We start from the raw sequence: 20,109 nt of genomic DNA, 5'->3' as shown, positions 1-20,109 counted from the left end.
GTGGAGGAGGAGGAGGAGGTGGTGGAGATGTACAGTACCTGCATGAGGGCTTCTGGGTGTGAAAAAGACACAGACAAGTCATCCGTGAGCCGGTTATCTGTCACTGACCCAGAGGCGGAAGGCAGGTGTCTGCTTGTTTGCTGATACCCATCAAGACTGTATGTGTGTGTGTGTGTGTGTGTGTGTGTGTGTGTGTGTGTGTGTGTGTGTGTGTGTGTGTGTGTGTGAGAGAGAGAGAGAGGGAGAGAGAGAGAGAGAGATAGTAAAATATAGGCCAGCTATTTTAAGCCTGTACAAGGTAAAAACAATTGACTAAATTAAGTAATGTAAGGATTTTAGGGAATAATTTTTCATTTTTAATGTCAGTGTTATTAGTGTCCAGAAATGCGACAGCACTCATTAGATGGTATAAGAGAGAAAATCTATGCCATTGACAGCTCAAATTGCCTTCAATTGCTTTTGATAACTTTTGATGTTGGGCCTACAATTTGGTATTGGGCTCTGAAATTTGCCCTGTGCCCATATTTGGAGTACAGATATACACATGGTACAAATTTGGAGACAAACTGAGAGAGCCATGTGGGAAGTGTTTCAGATTTGGGTTGATCTCACAGCCAGGTAGAATAACTCCCTTACATTATCGTGTAGATTATTTCATCTGGCCTGGATGCCTGTATTGATTGTCACTAGTGGAAGTAGTAAGTAGTGTCTTTGTTGTGCTCTGCTCAAAGGCTTTACATTCATTTAGCCCCTCGTCACCCACCTTCCTTTTTACACCCTCTATCTCTCCCTCTCACTGTCTCATTCTTTCTCTTTTCTCCTTTTCTCTCTCTCTCTCTCTCTCTCTCTCTCTCTCTCTTCCGCAGTAGATGCCTTATCTCCAGTTCAGCGCATCCTTTTGTCCTGTAATGGAACAGGCTGTGCTCGGCCTCTCACCTTATCTATTTGAATTTCTAAAGGCCCCCCTTCCTGGTGGCAGCCCTGCTCCTCTCACATCACCACCCTCCCGTCCGCTGCCTTGGCAGCTTGCCAAGCGATGCACTGCGCATTCTTTGAGGAGGGGGAGCAACTCTTCTGTCAGTGGACATTTGTTTTTCCATTGTTTTTTGTCCTCTTCATTTTGTTATTAAGGATTTATTTTTACGTACATCTGCCAGAGTGTGTGAGTCATCTCTCTCTCTCTCTCTCTCTCTCTCTCTCACTCTCTCTTCTCCATCTGCCTGGAAAGCTCTCAAATTTTAATGATTCATCTATTAGGTCTGTTTTTGCTTTTTTTATACCAGGAGGTTACACAGAAATGCGAGGGGTTAAAACCCTCTCTCCCTCTACCACACCTTCTCTCCATTTCTCTCTTGCTCTGTTTTTCCTTCCTTCCTTCCCTCTCTCTCTCTCTGTCTCTCTCACTCTTTGACCTCCTCTGGTAAATGGGGTGCTGCGTGTCTGATGCTTTTACTGCGTCTCCGTCTCTCTCCATCCTCCCACTCGCATCGTTCCAGTCAGCCTGCCAAGCAGATGCTGTGTGAGGCACAAGAGCTTCTGAATGAACAATTCGGTTCGGATTGCTATTCAGCGTCAGGTTTTTTCTTTCGTGATGCCCACACAACACTCACTTATTTCACAGAGACATACTGTAACTGACCAGGCGATTATGGAGAAAAAAAAACAACCCATGTCCATTCAACCATACACTGCACGTAGAGGACTTATGTGAGCTCTCTCTTACTGAAAGACTCTAAAATTAGACACACCTTTGGATGTCTCATCCGGTGAAACTTGTAATGTAAAATTCTTGATCTATTTGTTATGTTATTTTTCCTCTGCTTAGCCTACTTAAAGCAGTTTAATCAGTTACTCTGTGGTATACCGTGGTAAGGATAAATTGTCTACAGTTGTGATCACAAGGACAGTGGTTCACAAGTCATAACATTGCAATTGCTTTTTTGTGACATATAACAATGACAACCCTTACAAAATGTTGTACAGTAATTTTTCAAAATCTTCAAAGAAGTTTCTACAGTATACAAAAGTATACTGAGATGGGAAGAGCAATTTGTGTCTAAAAAGCGTGAAACCTGACGCCCTCGATTCCAAAGACAGTCCCCGGTCTTTTCAATAGCACTGTTAGAAAAGCTGGAAATCTTACCCGTACAAGACAACCTACTTCTGGTGCCAGGAGGGACCTTGGAGCTGAATGGCTCCCTTTCACCCCCCTCCCTGCCACCATTGTTTACCTGTTGATGCGAAGCTGGAACGCATACAAAATTGTAACAGAGACAGAGATAAGGTCAGCTGGGAGGGGGACTTCCCAGTCATATGATGTGACTGTGTGAAGAGAGAGAGAAAGAGAGAAATAGAGAGAGAGAGAGAGTAACTGTACACTGACCTCTTTTATGCCTATGGAAAACCATACCTCTCCCTTGAGATACAGCTCAGCAGCCTGCTCTTGTTCATTCAGTGTTGTTATGCGAGCTTTGGGGGGGGTCAAGCAATAATTAGCCAGCCATTATAAGCAAATTCACGGGGGGAAATGGTATTATCACCTCTGTGGTTCTGTGTGGTTTCACATGGTTCCGTTGCCCTCGCTGGGTTGCGCGAGCTAACGATGGGTAGCTAGGGCAGGGGGGCGCATGCACAGCTGAGTCTTGGAGTAGCGCCACCACCATTCGGTGTATTTAGCGCTTTGCTAATTGCTAATCCCTGCTGAGATCAGACGAAGCACAGCCACAGGTGAGGAGGAGGGCATGACTGGTTTTCACTTTTGTAGGAGGAAATTCATTACGGTGGCAAAAAAAATATCAAATAAACACATGCTTACAGTAGCCCCCCACACACACACAAACACACACACACACACACACACACACACACACACACACACACACACACACACACACTATAGGTGTGTCATTCATTTATTTTAGGCATCATGACATTTTTATCTTCACAAATTCTACAAATCCCCCACTGGCTCCGTAGCAGATGTGTAATTAATTTGGGCCATTATTTGTTATGCCTAATGGTTTAACCACAGTCAGGATTATCAGCTTCTCCCACTCGAGCCAAAAAAGGTAATCAAGCGACCAACGCACATCGCTATAAAACAAGCAGTGGAAGCCATAAACAACATTCAGCAAAATGGCCACCCCTGCCAGGATGTACACAGGCTGTTTCGAAAATTGTAGATGTTATTTCAACCCACTGAACTGCGCCAGTAGGAACATTTTGCCTTTTTAAAATATTTTTTTTTACTTTTAGGTTGATATTTACATGTATTTTGACGTACAAGCGCCATGGTTTGCAATCATAGAGGCAATTACCGTTGTTGTCTCGAGAGGGAAAAAGACTGTGTGCTTTTAGAACAAAACAGTGACGCATGACGCACATATAACAGACTCCACACAGCCACATCTTTAAAACATAAAACATTGTTGCCTCTTTGGTCAGTCATGACAAAGAAAAATATATTTTTATCATTTCGTCTTTGATGTCTGAGGATAAAAGGATGATGTACTGAAAATGAAAGGGTAGGCTGATAATAAAAAATAAACTTTTTTTTTCTTCAGGATTCACTGAATCATGCAGGGCAGAAAATGAACAATGATGCTCTGCAAACTATCACAATTATTTGACAACAATGTCTCACTAGACAACTGTGGTATCAGCTTACTACATTATTTCTCTCAAGGTTATTTGGCAGCGACTCTGCCTGCTTTGAAGTCACTATAATGTCTGTCCAGACTCCCCCTTTTAATGGAGTGAGTATATCATATATATCTCCATGTCTTTTGGGTGGGAACTGCCACGCTATGTGTTTATGGCGTGTCCAAAGGAGAAAGCTGTCACTAGGGGAAACATTGAACGTGCCCCAGCGAGTGTCCGCTGGTGAAAGGGACTCTGGGAAAGCGTTCAGTGAATGCTGGGAGCATGACACAGGGCAGCTGACCCCTGTCTCTGGCGGAAGTGGCTGGGATTTTCTTCTGAAGTCGAGTTGTTTACGACTCTTAACCACAACATCTGCAGCTCATGGGTTTAGGGCCACTTGTTAGCGCTGTGGCTACGCTATGCTATCAATCTATGTCCCCCTCTCTCATAGATGTTATCACAGGGTAACCTTGAATGGAGGATCACCATATAAACATCAGCTACTTCTAAATAGTATATTTTGGATATTTTTTTCTGTTGATGTTTTCAACATCATGCTAATGTTACATTCTTCAAATGAACCAAAAGTGTTAAATGTGGAAGAAAAGAAAGAAACTTAACAAAAAAAAGTGTTATATGTGTTAGTTTACTCGACTAGAGGGACGTAATTAGCCAGACAGAAAATGTCTGGTATTCTAAAAGCTGGCAATCGCTGATAAGAAGCCCAGAGAGGAGACTGACAGAAAAGAGAAACTACATTAGCTCCAGCCTCATCCGTATTAAGGTCTCATTTGATTTGCGTGGCTCTGTGTGGGGGTGGCAGACGCTATACACATACACATACTCACACACACAAACACACACACACACACACACACACACACACACAAACACACACACAGACATAGAGACACACTAATCACCCCCCCCCCCCCCCGGTAAATACCCTCATCTGGTTCCGTTTGACGGACTGCCGACGATGCCGAAATCCATTAGCTGCAGTGTAATAGGGGCGTGTCACAAGGCAGCCACCTGACAGCACATAGTCCAGCAACTCCCATCAACTCTACACGCACTAGACTAGGCCACATTCCTTGTATCAAGCTGGAGAACTTTATGTGGTTGCAAGGATGATCAATAATTGCAGCAGCTGTGGCCTACTGGTTAGCACTTTGGACTTGTAACCGGAGGGTTGCTGGTTCGAACCCCGACCAGTAGGCACGGCTGAAGTGCCCTTGAGCAAGCCTAACCACCGAACCCCCTCACTGCCATTTTTTTTTGCATTTTTTTGCCCTTGAGCAAGGCACCTAACCCCTCACTGCTCCCCGAGCGCCGCTGTTGTTGTAGGCAGCTCACTGCGCCGGGATTAGTGTGTGCTTCACCTCACTGTGTGTTCACTGTGTGCTGAGTGTGCACTAATTCACGGATTGGGATAAATGCAGAGACCAAATTTCCCTCACGGGATCAAAAGAGTATATATACTTATACTTAATATGGTCATGACTACCTGGCACAATTTTATGACATAATTACAGCAGGCTAGTCCCTGTCTGCACTCAAATCAAAGCAGGAGCAGGAGGATGTTTTCACATGAAAAAAAAAAACATTGAGTATTTGAGTATATGGTTTGTTTTCACAACGTATAAGTATGTTTCTACACAACTACTCTATAAGTTATAAGGCTAAGTTAGATGAGTTATAATGAATAACTTCCTAAATGTCAGGGGCTATGTGGTAAATAATAAATTATAATCAAGTGATGCAGACAAATACTGTAGCTATTTTTCTTTTCAAATACACACTTAATTACACTTTATAGTGCCATGGAAGACTATTTGCTGAAAATATAACTGTATTTTGGGTATCTCTTTTGCTTATATACAATCACAAGAAAATGAATGTGTGGAGATGGCTGAAATGACTTTTCCTTTGGGGAGTGCCTGTTTGATGTGGTTTGTAAATGGGAAGGCTCAGGTCTGGTGTATTTCCATTAACAACTTCAAACAAGGCTGAGGCATTTCATCAGTCAGTTAGAGATTCAGTAGAAAGGGGAGTGAGAGAGAGAGTGAGAGAGGGAGGGAGAGAGAGAGAGAGAGAGATGGGATTCCCATTGAATGGAATGCTGTCCAGAACCACCCTAAAGTCAATGATTTACCCTCATTTGGAGAGGATCACAAAATAAGTTCATGTTAACAACAGTGTGACAACTCCACTGAAAGCCCCCCTTCTGTGGCTGGTCATAAATCTTCAATGATTGTATCATTCAGAGAAAAAAGACTGTTCTCTCTCTCTCTCTCTCACTCTCTCTCACACACACACCATAAAGAGGAACCATAACTCTGAGGTGTTTACCCTATGGAAGTCTTCTCGGAAACTGAAGGACCACGGGGTGTCAGTTTCACTACTGTTGTGCAATCGATAAAAGCCATTCAATAAGCACCACGGCAATGCTCCAGATCAAGGTCCTAATTGGCTGGACTTTGTTTGCTATCAGACTTTAGATTTCTTTCAGCGTAATTACCTCAAAGTCGGACTTGGGAGTAATGACCGCTCTGCAGTCGCCAGATCCATTCATGGGGTAAAGCTCAATATTTTCACAGAGGCTCCGGGTGTAAAAAAGACGAGAAATCGTTCATCAATCCTTGTGGCTTTAGAGCAAGATAAAATCATATTGATTTAACCAACTCAGACTTGCTGGTGGATCTGTTCTTGCAGATAGCACAGTGACGCTCAATTAGAGGCATCCATTTTCAATAGGCAGTGTGATGCCATTGGGCAGAATTATTTATAGTAATGATGCATCACAGGCTCACAAATCAGTGGTCTTCACCTGAACTTATGCAACATCAAGAATATATTCAACCAAATTAAACACTCTTTCATTCCTAATCAGATAGCACAGCCCTCTTGCCCCTTGAGCCCCTACTGATAAAACCCCTTTCAAAATAATTTTACAGAATTCATCATTTTGTATGATTTATGATACACAATATATTCATGGTAGCATCTAACTTTGGGTTCTGACCTCTTCAGAAAGGTTAAACCATGTACAATGTGTAAAGCTGACCAACCGATCAACCAACATTGACAGTTTTCTTTTTAAAATGGCCAACCCTGGCTTCAACATCAACATAGAAACGGAGTCGGAAAGAGTGTTTTTGACCAGTCCACTCTCTCTCTCTCGGGAGACTTCAGGAGTTATTCCAAGAGCCTCGGTTATTGCAACTCTACTTACATAACTACCCTTTTCATTAAAGAGGGGCACAGGACAGGAAACAGCCAACGAGGGGGAGCCCTATAGCCGAGCGTAGCACTCAGCTGTGCACGTGCCAATGACCTGTTACTCCAGGGGTCAACGCCACGTCCAGCTCCTTCCTGTGCTGACGAGGAAAGGGGTGCTTTTACGGAGAGACACGACAGTAAACTCTGAAATTTGACAGGCGTGGAGTTTTTTTTTCCGTCTCGACGCTGGCAGATTGCTTTTGCAGGTGAGGCAATGTGTCAGTCTTGCAAGCCTTGAGGTCTTGTTTTGTAGGTAAGTTCAGGTGATGAAAGCTAGCAGTGTCGACCTGAGGAGGATAAAAAGACATTTGGGGGGAAGGGGGGCACACAAAGTGTAAAAAAAAAAAAAAAAAGATGGGCTCTCTTTGAGCGATGACTCATGTCAAACAAGTCTCTGCCTACCTACAGCATTGCAAAAAAGTGGCAAATTATCGGAGGTTCTGAAATCGTTCCAGGCAGTTGTAGACTGAGAGAGTCACACTTTGTCGGAGTGCAATATGGAGTAAAATATTGGAGTAGAAAAGGCGGCGTGCAAAGTCAAAGCCAAAGGAAACAAACTAAACAAAGCATGCAAGCAACAAATGAGAATCTATTATCTGTTCAGGCTATTTACACTGAGGCCAAAGTGTCAAACGGCTGCTGGTCATACAAAATGGATTTCTCTCTCTTTCTCTCATGCTTAGCCTTTCTCTGTCTCTCTCTCTCTTTCTTTCTCCTGACTTTGGTCCAGAGCTTTTTATGAAAAAAAGCAGAGAAAGCGGAGATTGATTCTTTTTCATCAGCCTTCGAGCAAAAGAAAAAAAAAAGAGCAGAGTAATTTGCCCAATTGTCCCCTCTCGGTGGCGGCTGGCTACAGTGAGGTCTCGTTTGACGGAGGGGGAAACAGATCTCCTTGGAGGCCCAGGCAGGGCCACTCCGACCCATTTGGAGTCACTCAGGCACATGACAGCCTCCTGGGAGCACCGGACAGGAAGATGTATGACCGCGCCAGAGTCCAGCGCACGACGAAACGCTCCGCTTCGGTCCATAAGCAATGAATTAATGTTAGTGCAGCGGCGAAGCAAGAGAAAAGGCAGGGAAAAGGATTAGTGTCCTTGCATTCCTGTGTAATTTTAGCTTTGTAAATAGGATGTAACATATTTTCCTTTTTCAAATGACTCCATGGAGGTTATTTATTAGGTTATTAATTCATACCCTGACCTTTGTTTTGTTTTTTTGCAGTGATCGAGGTGCATTATGACATGTGCTTGCAATAAATTTGAGAAAGCAAATTTCCGAGTTCAAGTTTAACTTAGCCGCTTCGCTCTCTCATGTGGTTGAGATTACGGCACATCAGTGAGATGAAACCTTAAGATGTAACAAATGCGGGCTGACACTTTGCGTGAGGTTAGGGTAGCGGGACCGCTGCCACGGGCTGGCTGCACGGTAGCATCAACCGCACAACATCCTATTAGTCTCTCCACTTTTGGACAGCGGGGCCACGAGAGGGCCAAAATTCGAAAGCACAAATCCCTGGCAGCCTGATTAATGACCTTTCCCCGAAAAAAATGGGTGGTGGGGGTATTTGAGCACCCCGTGTTCTAGTCTACTAATGAGGGCAATGCTGCCCTGTCAGCAGGAGACATTGCGAAAAAAAAAAAAAAAAAAGAAACGTAAACTATGAAAAAAAAAGTGTTCCCCAGCACTGATCACTCGTTAAGTTCCAGGGGGTAGTGGCAGCGTCAGACTTCCCTGCTCGGAGCACGCGAGGCTGTCTGCGCCCCCCCTTTCGTAATTGGATTATGCGCCGGTGCGTTCGGAGTGTATAATTAATCGGCATCGTGGCGCAGTGGGGAATGCGGGGGCTAGTTAACGATAAGGCGCATGGAGACAGGCTGCCAGAACTGTTTCTTTCAGTCATGGAGTCGTGGAGCACAATCTCATGGTCATGACTTTTGAGGGGCCTTTAACGAGTCTCCGGGTGAGGAAACAGAGGATGATGGGAAAAGAACGCCAAGCAAGCAAGCCAGAGTGAAACTCATTGGGATTCCGGACACAGGCTGAAATGCTAACGAGGGGGACATGAAATCAGTGAGCACTTATGTTGGGGGGGTGAAGGCAACAGGAACACAACTTGAAGTGTATCATGCTAGAGATGACATAGATATCCAAACTGACATCATCTGGGCCTTTTAAAAGCAATGACATCTGACTGCAATTCCACAGTGACAGTCCTATGTCTGTAAGAAACTGAAAAGAGCTCAGAGAATTATCCTGTGAAGGCTCAGGGGAAAGGTTAGAGCTGCTTGAATGTATTCATCATCACTACCCTTAATGGTGTGCTTAAACATCATGGCTGAATTTGTGGCCTCGAAGGTGATGCCAAAAAGCAGGGCTGTGAGAAGGTAGTGCAATATTGTTGGTACTGTATGGAACTGTTGAATATAGAGCACTGTTGACAGCTGAATTTGAAAGCTCATATCTGGGCTGTGATATATAGGATTAATCATAGATCGCACTGAGTCAGCCAGTCTGCAGGGTTATATTTGCTGGCCACAGTGGCTGAACATGGTCCATGAGGGGGGACACAGGAAATGTGATTTTTTTTTACGTGGTGGGTCAGTGTTTCAATAAGGCCCCACACTGGAGGATGTTTATTGTTCTGGGACCAATGGCCGACCATGTTCACTGGCCAGTTCCGTCCACTGCGCATCTGAGAATATTTGTTCCATTATCCAACTCATTTCTTTTGTTTTCACTAGTTGGTCTCTTTGTTGCCTCTAGGCCCTTCAGATTTATCAATCACAAGATAACAAGTTTCTGGCAGTCGCTTAAGAATCAGTTGTAATAACAGTTGGAGAGACTTTCGGATAATTGCATTAGGTTGAGCTGAGCGATCCATTGGGTCATCTACATGCCGCAAGGGCAATTCATTTCCATGTGTAATGAACTCCATGATGGCTTTTTGTGGTCCTGATTGTATTGACCTAAGTGAACACTATTGTTTTTTTTGAGGGCAGAGTTATTGGTTGAATGAGGTCATATTTGTGTTCAGTGGTGTCTCGGGTGTTAAGATGCTTATTTAACTAGCTCAGCAGTCTGCTTTCTTGGTCGTAATTGCTGCCTAAATTGCAGACATAATGTTTTCTTGTGCCTCGGATGTCTTCACTGTGGCAACTGATTTGACACAGTTGTATGTTATCACACAAGGCTTTTGGAACTGTTACTGTTTTTTCAAACTCGTGTCTCGCCCTTTCTTTCTTTCTTTCTTTCTTTCTTTCTTTCTTTCTTTCTTTCTTTCACTCTCTCTGCAGCACTTGTGGTGAGGTTCCTGACGAAACGCTTCATCTGGGAGTACGATCCTACACTTGGTAAGCCACACCATTCACACACACACACACACACACACATATGCACACACACATATGCACACACACGCACACTCACACACTCTATATGGTCTCTTCCCTCAGGCGAGACAAAGTGAAGCCCTCACCTACAGTATTCCCTCTATACAAATATACAATATTCCCTCTGTACAAACCTGTTGAACAACAGCGAACAAGCGCTCATGCCAAGAACGCAAACCCTTGACCAACATATTGCTTCCACTAGTCTCTCATAGGGTTAGACAGAGGAACATCAGCACCATATCAGGCTGACTAGATGGCTCTTGTCGGTCTGCGTTAACAATCCATGGTGATATAAATGACCACCTGCCATCGCTCCGCACGCAACATTATTCTCGCCCGACCCGCTCATCTCGCACCAGTGCGTTACCTCGTTGTGACAGCCCTCCATGTTTCCTCTGCTACATGAGATGAACCTGAGGGCTCCTCTATGGTCTCAGATGAGTGTGAGTGCAATTTTATTAACGGTGTAGGCCGCAACTCCTATGAAATTCACTGTTTGTCAAATTGCCTCACACGGTCCACCAGCTGCCTGTTCAGTGGCTGTGTTCAAAAAACTCTGGAGTTCAAACGCAGTCCTGGTGCTGTAGATCAGAAACAAACACAAGTGGCTCAGAGCAAGTCATAAACCATTCTAGCCAATCAACACATTGCTTCAAGAGCATGGAAAGGAGAGAAGGAATTTGATTGCTCCTGAGGTCAAGTGTAAACAACATTTTACCAGAATTTTGGACTTCTTCTTTTAGACTTCTTTTCTTTGTCAGAATTGTAGCCTTTAAGAGATGGGGGGGCAGAATGCCTGAAGTTTAATGAGTAGAGCCAGCACATGGCAAATCTAGAGTACCAGCTTGATGTGGTTTTGACTATTAAAGGTGTGTCCAGGGTGGAATGCGAGTCTTAATCCTGTGGGAATTTGCACTGAGACATCTTCAAAGGACTGCACATATCTGCAGATTAAGGGAGTGTAGGAGATTGATAGACTAATCATATTGCATTTGTGAGTTTGAGTAATTTCTTAAATCATTTGGCATGTTTTAGAGCGGCATGCTTTGAATTGTACTCTTTAATCATATATTAAAATGATATTTCTTGCATGATGATTTACGTCACAGTGCAATGGGATGACTTGTAGCTTAAAATACCATGCAAAATTGTGCCAGAATTCAAATAAAATGGCCAGTTAATTCATAGAATTTGTACATATTTCTTGCTGATCACGTCAGATCTCTTGCAGATGAACACGGAGGATAGGATAAGAAGGGATGAAGAGATTTAGTAGGCCAATAACCAGAAAAGATTTCCCTTAATAAACCCCCCCACTCTTTGAAAGGTGATGTTTCTCTTCAAGAATGACTGTTTTTCTTTAACTTTCTGTCAAAGGATGAATCTTCCCCTACAATAGTCCTCCCTACAGACAGCCAGAGCATGGATGCGTGACAGTTTACGGATTCTCACAGGCGGAGCCGGAGGCGGCTCCGTGTAACCAGGGCCTCCCCGACACCGGCGGGAATATTGAGTTACGGCACCGGACGGACTCCTCTCTGCCAATTCGCCGCTGGTGTTGTGTGGGTCTGGAAGCAATTTAATCATGTTTTTCGGAGGATGCGGTATAAATACCGTCGTCACGTGACCCCCGGAGTGCTAGCTAGGCTGAGGTGATTTAATAACTTGGCCGCCAGCTTGCCTGTGGAGGATGAGGGCAGAAATTGCCCAGGCCTTTGTTTGAACGAGTAAATTAGATCGAAATAAGAGGAGTGTGGGGCAGGAATGCAGAATTATATTGAGCGACGGCATGATTAAAGCAAATACGTTTCGATGACCAAAGCTCATGGACTGGTGTGAGGGTCAAACTGCTTGTTATGGCAGCTACCAGACTTGTTGCTGAGAATTTCTCCCCAAGATCTACTTCAGACAGCATTGAAGTTATGAGATAACCTAGTGGCATATACATAGTCATAACCTTGTATAATAACAAACTGTACTGAATAACACACTAAAATAGTGTACTGCTATGTATTACATACTACAACTATTGTATAACAACTAATTAACAGCTGTATTATTAACTACTGCATAATATACTAATGATCTAGTGTGTAATAGCTGTATTCCATATCTACATGACTTTATTAATCTTGTGCCCTTGTCCACATTTGGGGGAACTGCTCCCCCTAGTTCAACTGAACTCAAATTTAACCACAACCCTAGTGGCCTATTGTGTATTTGTACGTGTAGACACAGAGTCTGAAGAAGATCTATTTATATGTCAACAAGTGTTAAACTAGACTACAAAGAGTGTTCACATACTTTACAGTCTAGAGTCTGTGAATGTGGCCTCAAAGCTGAATTTCCTTCCTTTTGAAACCATTAGCAGGGGCTTTGACACAAAACAAACTTGAAATGGTGGCATGACCTTCGCCTGTCATTAATGGTCAATGTCAACCTCTGGTTTTATGGGAGGAAGGGTGCATTGTCACATTCATCACCGCCCGACCCCATCCCTAAGGCACGCAGACACTAATTTGCATATTCTCTTATCTCCATAGTAACCAGGTTTGGAATCTGTAAAAATGGCCCACAGACTCACTAATGTTTGACTTATTATGGTCTGTCTATTAGGGCTCACATTCTACAGCTAGTCTCACCAAGCCGCATGCTGTTAAGACAGAAGAGAGAACATGGCACTCAATGCGGCTCATTAAAAACAAAAGCTAGATGCTGGCTCTGACTCAGATGTAAAAGGCTACTTCTGTCCTTGTAATTCTGCCCCGCTAAAGACAACCTTGCAGCCCGTGTCCATTCAAAACCCAGTCTAATTGAAGACCTGAGAAGGCCTCTCTCAACACATCTGTTATATAGAAACAAGGAAAATGATTAGGATTGGAACTATTACTGAAGGGGGAAACGATTTTCATGAAGTGGGCTTTAGAATACAGGCAAAGAGGGTAGTTTGTGATCAGAGGAGAAAGGGGGAGTGGAGGGCCAATAGATGTTTGGAATGGAAGGTGACGAGTGAACTTTCTTTGGGGTCTGACAGGTCAGGTATGTAATAACAAAAATTGCATGAGAGTCTCAGAGAATGCAGCCCGTGGAATATGGGCTGCCCAGAAAATTATAGGTCTTCAGACAGCAAATACCAGAAATGTGGAGGTATGCACTGTAGTCGGACCCATTAAATCACTCTCCTTCTCAGTAAGCACTTTTTTTTTAAATGTCAAATCTTTGCACATACCATTTCAGAAGATGCAGTGTTCAGGAGAGGATAGAGCGGGGGTTCAAGCTGAAAACGGCAGGTGTTCAAATACATTTCATAGGGTGCAACAAGGCATATTATATATGTCAATGCTGACAACTGTTTCTGTGGTTTGAGGACAGTCTTTCACCAGACACCCATCAATGGCAGCATGCGAGGGAGAGGTTGGAGCTGAGATGTGCTTGGAACACCAGGCAGTTTCCAGCATGAAGGAGGTCCTTTTAAAAGTAACGGCAGCTCCTTCACCGTGCCAAAGACTAGCGTTAATGAGAAGCTATGACAGGAGTTACAGGAATGCTGCAGAATCCTTAGACAAATTGACTAATTCAATGAGTACGGCAAAAATAGGCTGGTTTTGTCACCATCTGGCATCTATGAAAGGAAGCTATGCCAGTGTCACATTGTGAATCCCTTCCCACACACATACCCCTATGACACACACATACCAACATTCTCATTCATTTCACTAGGTGTTTACACAGATGTGTGTTTATGGCAGGGCGTTTGCTGTAAATAGCAGAGCCGTGAGGCAGAGTAGGAAAGAAGCCGAGCCATGCAGGGTCACAGCGATCATTCACACCTGCGCTCTGAGGTGGTCAGAGCCCTTTCACCTTACCCTCCTCTGAGCTCACCCCATCCCCCAGGGGCCTGAATCCTCAGTGGCCTTCCCCAAGCTAGAGGCTCATTCACCTGAAGTAGAGAGGCTATTCACGAGTTGAAGGTCCAGGTGGGCATTCACACCTTAGGCGCACAAACATTCAGGCTTTTCCCATTAATTCTCTGCTAATGGGGCTGTTGCTTTCCTCTGTTTTTCTGCTCCCTGTTTCCCAGAGTCAACCTACCGCCACCAGGCAAATATCGACGATGAGGTTGTCTCCATGGAGATTCTGGACACGGCAGGACAGGTAAACGAAAAAAAAAAGTTGAAAGTATTTTGGAGACTTTGGAGAGGTATAGGAGAATATAGTCTTGGTAATTACAATGACTGTGTTTTCAAAGAATCTATACCTCCACTCCCAGTTTTCCATCCGTTTTGTTTTTCTCTCAGCAGTGTCTCTCAACGTGGTCTGAGGTTATTCAAATACATTCCCTCAGCAGGCATGCAATATGTATGAGCACTATTTGTATATTTAGGCATAAAATGAAACCCCTCTCGATGACTGGGAGATGAGATACAAGTTCGGATCAGTCATTACCTCAGACCTAATGGTAAACATTAAGACCTGCTTGAATACCACAGCCAAGGATCAGCTAAGGGCAAATTCACTAAAGCGTGGAGAACCACAACAAACTCCTTTTGCAGTGCCTCCTTTTTAGAGGGTGTGTTGTCTGCTTTATTTTTTTTATTGGGCTGCTGGTCTTTGTGACACCTCCAGCCAAGTCATCCCCCTTTCATTACAGTGTGGGCTATTTCAGACGCTCTGCTTTGGTGAGGAATCGAGTGTTTCCAGACATGTCTGTCAAAACATAAGGCTCTCGGGTTTCCATGAAGTGTTGAGAGAGAGAGAGAGAGAGAGGGGAGGGGAGGTGAGCGGGGATACTGTGCTGAGACCTATAGAGGGTCAATGCCTTTGACGCTGAAGCGGCTTTTACGGGCCAATAAATACCAAGTTCAAACACTCTGCTTATCTGCGAGCCGTAAAAATGTCTGTCTTCTCCAGTCATCAGTCAGCCTCAGCTCGGTTATTTTTACTCCCAGCGCCTCCACGACGGCCAGCGACAGTGAGGTCAAAGCTTGCCTGGCTGGCTTCATTGTTCAGACCCGAGGCCTTTGGATCTCAGGAGAGTAGAGTGCAACTGAATAAGCTTGCAGATGCTCTCAGTGCAATTTAGTTGAGCTCCAAGAAACTCCAATGGACCCGACAAAATAAGGGGCTTATCCTTTGCTTGACTGCTTGGTCCAGTGCGTTTGGGACTTGTGAATAGTCTCCAAATTAGGCCTCCTTTGTTTCTCCCCTCTGTGAATCGGTGAAATGTTATATGGATCTGGCAGACGTTCAGCTGGGTTTAGAAAATACTAAATTAACGGAATTTGCTAAAATTTACTAAATTTAAGGATTTCTTGGTTTTATTGTGATTATCCCAATACAAGACATAGTACAAGGAAATCTTTTGGTTTTGTTTAGATTTTGAATTCAGCACTACCTGGCACTGCTCCATCCAATTGTTTTTGAACAGACTTATGGAGACAGACTTCTTTAGGAGGGTTGATTGTTCTAATTGTTTTAAGGAGGTTTCATATTGTTCCGAAGCCCCATTGTGTTTCTACATTTTCCTATTATTATTCCGCCATGGAAGTCTATGGCAGCCCATAGAACCGTCTGGTAAAAAGTTTTGAAATTTGACACACTGATTGGGGATAGTTCCATGATTAATTTCACCAAGTTTCATATCGGCACCTCGAGCGCTCTAGCGTCACCAACAGGCCAAAGTTGGATGTTCATTCATGCACAAAACTTTTGACATGTTGGCCTAATTTTCAAAAATGAGGTATCGTTGGAATCCTTGGACCAAGCCGAGTTCAACGCACCCTATGACATAATTTCCGCCATGATGTATTTTCCGCCGTATTAGATTTTAACGAAAATGAAACAAAATTTTCATAGGTCACACATTATGTCTGATCGTCACCAAACTTGACACACATTATCCTCAGACCATGCCTCACAAAAGTTTCTTCATTGCATATTAATTTTTGAAGGTGTTTGCCCGTCACAGCCAATCAATATGGACGGCGAAGCCGCCAAACAGGAAGTGAGCTCATATCTAAGCAACCCTTTCATGTATCAAAACCAATCTTAGTATATGGACTTCCAACCCCATTGGGAGGATGTTCAAGAAATTTGGTGACTTTTGACCTCTAGGGGGCGCTGCAATTAGCAAAAAAGCATTTTTGGCTTGTACCTGTTGATGTGTTTGGAATTAAAACTTACTAGGGATGTCTGTTAATACTCTAGGAGATTTTAAGTCCAAAACATGGCAACTTGTGACATCAACATAATCAATCCAGCCACCATATTGGATTCCATCACACTAAAACAATGTCACAGGCCACATCTACATCGCGTTTTTTTGTAGCCATATCTAAAACTGTTTGCTCGTAACAGCCAATCGAAATTGGCGGCAACGCCGGCAAACAGGAAGTGAGCTTATATCTCAGCAACCCTTTCATGTATCATAATCAAACAATCAAAAAATGAAACATGGACATAGGAGGATTTGGTGACCTTTGACCTCTAGGGGTCGCTGCAAGTAGCAAAAATGCATTTTGGCTTGTAACTGTTGACGTGTTTGGAATTAATGGAATTAAAACTTACTAGTAATGTCTTTTAATACTGTTCAGACTGAGCCTTATAAATATGTCTTGATTTTTGAAGCCATATTCTCAAGCGTTTGCCAAACACAGCCAACCGAAATCCGCTGTGATGCCGGCAGCCAAACAGAGAGTTTTAATTGTTCTAGTTCTTCTTTAGGAGGTTTAATTATTCTAATGGTTCTTTAGGAGGACATGTTGCAGAAAGAGGGCCACATGCGTTGGGGTGACGGCTTCATCATCGTCTACGACATCACCGACCGCGGCAGCTTTGAAGACGTGGCGCCGCTGCGGGGCCTCCTGGAGGAGGTGAAGAAGCCCAAGAACGTTCCACTGGTGCTGGTGGGCAACAAGGCCGACCTGGAGCACGCGCGACAGGTGGGCACCGAGGAAGGGGAGCGCCTGGCTGCTGAGATGGCGTGCGCCTTCTACGAGTGCTCGGCGTGCGCCGACGAGGGTGGCTGCGTGGCCGAGGCCTTCTACGAGCTGTGCCGCGAGGTGCGGAGGCGGCGTGCCGTCCAGGGCAAGGCCCGCCGTCGCAGCTCCACCACGCATGTCAAGCAGGCCATCAACAAGATGCTCACCAAGATCAGCAGCTAGAGGCCAACACGGCGTCCGGCCAAAGGCAAAAGATGAACCAGGCATGAAATGAAAAAAGACCATATGCCACTATAACAATAGTATGTGAAAAAGAATGACTGAATTTGATTGAATGGACGCTGTTTTTTATAGATTATGTTTATATTTCTCTGGGCTGGGTAGCCTTTTGCTGGAGAGAAGTATACCATCATGAGTTTGTAATCTCATCACAGAACACCATCCAGGTACACTACACTTACATTGGCTGCATAGATTGCAGTGGAACACATATTTCGTTTTCCTATGCCGATATCAAATGGTTCTGGAAGACTGGAAGTTTTTGAGTCAGTAGGCTAATGACTGAACAGCCTTGAGGAGCCTGGGGAGCTCCTTAAGGCTGGAAGGCTTTCAAACACACACGTTTGTTAGTGTGAAGGAGCAGACTTTTCATGCTGTTCTCTATAAGCTCTCTATAATCCAATTCTCATGGTCTGTTCTCGAGTGAATGTGATACAAAACATTTAAATGCTTGCTAGCTGTTGCTTCATCAGAGTTTTGGGGAAATGTTTTGATATGGTCTGGACCCCTTGTTTGTGTACTTTCAGTCATTGTGGAGCACCTCTGAGGGATTCATTGAAACATCAACATTGGTTATCGTAGCTAAAGATCACTATGCAGCCGGCATGTCTTATTCCATTTTTTCCAACCCCATTGAACATAGCTGAACTCTTGAGAAATCTCTTGAGCTCTGAGGTTGGTTGTCAAATAAACCATCACACTGCCCACACAACCATGGCCTGCCCCATAGCTTTAACAACAAACAATCAACATTTTGGACCCCCCCCCCCTCCCGCCCTCCCCTCAGATGCACATGTTCATAGGACGTGCACTAAAGCCTACTAGAGCCCTTCTGTGGCTTCCCTGGCCAGCGATATAATCTATTCCAAGGGTTCCAAGGAAGCAGACAAAAAAAAAAAAGGAAATAAGCAGAAAGTCTCAGGAGATCGGACACGTTGTGGTTTCTCTAGCTCGTTATTTTGCATTCTTTTATCTCATCACTCTTGTTACCTTCTGAGGGAATCTCTTCTTCCTGGGCTTTCACATTTCTACAAGCAATCCTTTCACATTCCTCAGCAACATCCTGTGTGGATGGGTCTTCGTAATGCATATGTACAATACTGCCTTAACATCTGATGGTGAATGGTTTGTTTTTGTTTTTTCTTTTGTCCGGATATATTTCTTATGACTCCGTGCAATAAGGGCAGAGTCAGAAGTTTGTAGACATGCCTGTATTTAATGCAAACGCTGTTTCATCTCTGAGTTATACTGCGTTATGTCCTCTAAATCTAAGATGGAGATTTGAGAAAGGGAGACACTTAAACTTTTTTTCTTGCCGTGCAATTGTAATGAGAGATCGTATAAATATATGTATAAATGTTATTATTAAAAGAGGAAAACTGAAATCGCTAGTCTTTTTTATTGCCTCTCACAAAATTAAACACGAATGAGAGCAGTAATGGTATCCGACTGACTTATCATAACCAAAATCAGCAAATGCCATTCGCTCAGAGACAGGGGAATGTAGGCAGCAAAATCAGTTTTTTCTTTGTAGCACCTTGAGTCCTCCTTCTGTGCACAAAGAAACATCCCCAGCTCAGAGAATCTCCATATAAGTCTTATGAGCGGATCTAATACCCTCAAATAACAAGTCAGTTTCTGAGGCCATAGAGATCTTTGTCCATTGTTTGTAGACACAAATTAAATATGTTCATAAAAGGTGTGTTGGCATTGGTTTGGTAAGGTGGTCTAGATGCATATTTCTAATGTACATTTAAAGTTAATTACAATCTAAATCAGTTTACTAACACCTCCACGATGGCTTTCTAAACTTATGTTCAAGTATTATGCCTATGAAAAGGTGCAGGAAGGGAAGTTCATCTAGCTATCCCCTTGACCATTATAATTAATAGGATGTTATTTGAGAATATCTAAACCTTTGAAACAAGCACCGTCAATAATTTTTATTCATCTTCTTAGCCAGCTTGAGAAATACAGATCCCTTGTAATCCCTGCAAAAGAAATATTTTATTAATGCTAAGGTCATTGCTCCGAGTGATGGGCACTAAGCTATTTCAACTATTACCATGGCAACATTCACCCACAGATTCTTGCATCTACAAGGACTCTGAAACCACAAGGACTCTGGACAAGTAACGCCACACTGATGTCATTTCCTGTTGAGGCACCAAATGCCTTTCCCAGACAAATCCCTCTAACAATGATGGTTTTGTCACACGCGCGTGCACGCACACACACGCACGCACACACACATACGCACACACACACACACACACATACACACACACACACACACACACACACACACATTTATTCAGCACCTCAGCTGACATGGAAAGTGTAAACACAGACACACTAAACTGACAGCCTCTGCTGACTCACACACATTATACATAAATCCACACAATCAAACCAAGGCCTCGGGCTGACATACCCCCATCCTCAGGCAGCCTTTAGCAGGCTGTGAAGGTGCATTGCATTGGACACAGATGCTGCTGCGCAGTGTGCAGCTGGGCTGATACGATAGTCAGCAGCGCGGGCAGTGAGCAGCAGGCGCTTGCTCGTGACGCACC

General features: G+C 43.8%; 1 protein-coding gene across 3 annotated transcripts in view; it reads left to right on the top strand.

The window, feature by feature from the left end:
* The window catches only part of rerg (RAS-like, estrogen-regulated, growth inhibitor), a 35,816-nt gene extending 16,895 nt beyond the window's left edge, over positions 1-18,921 (top strand). For all 3 annotated transcript variants that reach the window (XM_042079215.1, XM_042079213.1, XM_042079214.1), the window contains exons 3-5: positions 10,218-10,274; positions 14,398-14,471; positions 17,069-18,921. In XM_042079215.1, the coding sequence (XP_041935149.1) occupies positions 10,218-10,274; positions 14,398-14,471; positions 17,069-17,479 (542 nt within the window). In that variant the 3' untranslated portion in view covers positions 17,480-18,921. The remainder of the gene's footprint in view (positions 1-10,217; positions 10,275-14,397; positions 14,472-17,068) is intronic.
* Positions 18,922-20,109: the final 1,188 nt, after the last annotated feature.

Source organism: Alosa sapidissima, chromosome 22 (assembly GCF_018492685.1).
Source record: "Alosa sapidissima isolate fAloSap1 chromosome 22, fAloSap1.pri, whole genome shotgun sequence".
NCBI classification, from domain to species: domain Eukaryota; kingdom Metazoa; phylum Chordata; class Actinopteri; order Clupeiformes; family Clupeidae; genus Alosa; species Alosa sapidissima.
The sequence above is the reverse complement of the archived record's forward strand: the minus strand, read 5'-3'. Positions and strand labels throughout refer to the sequence as shown.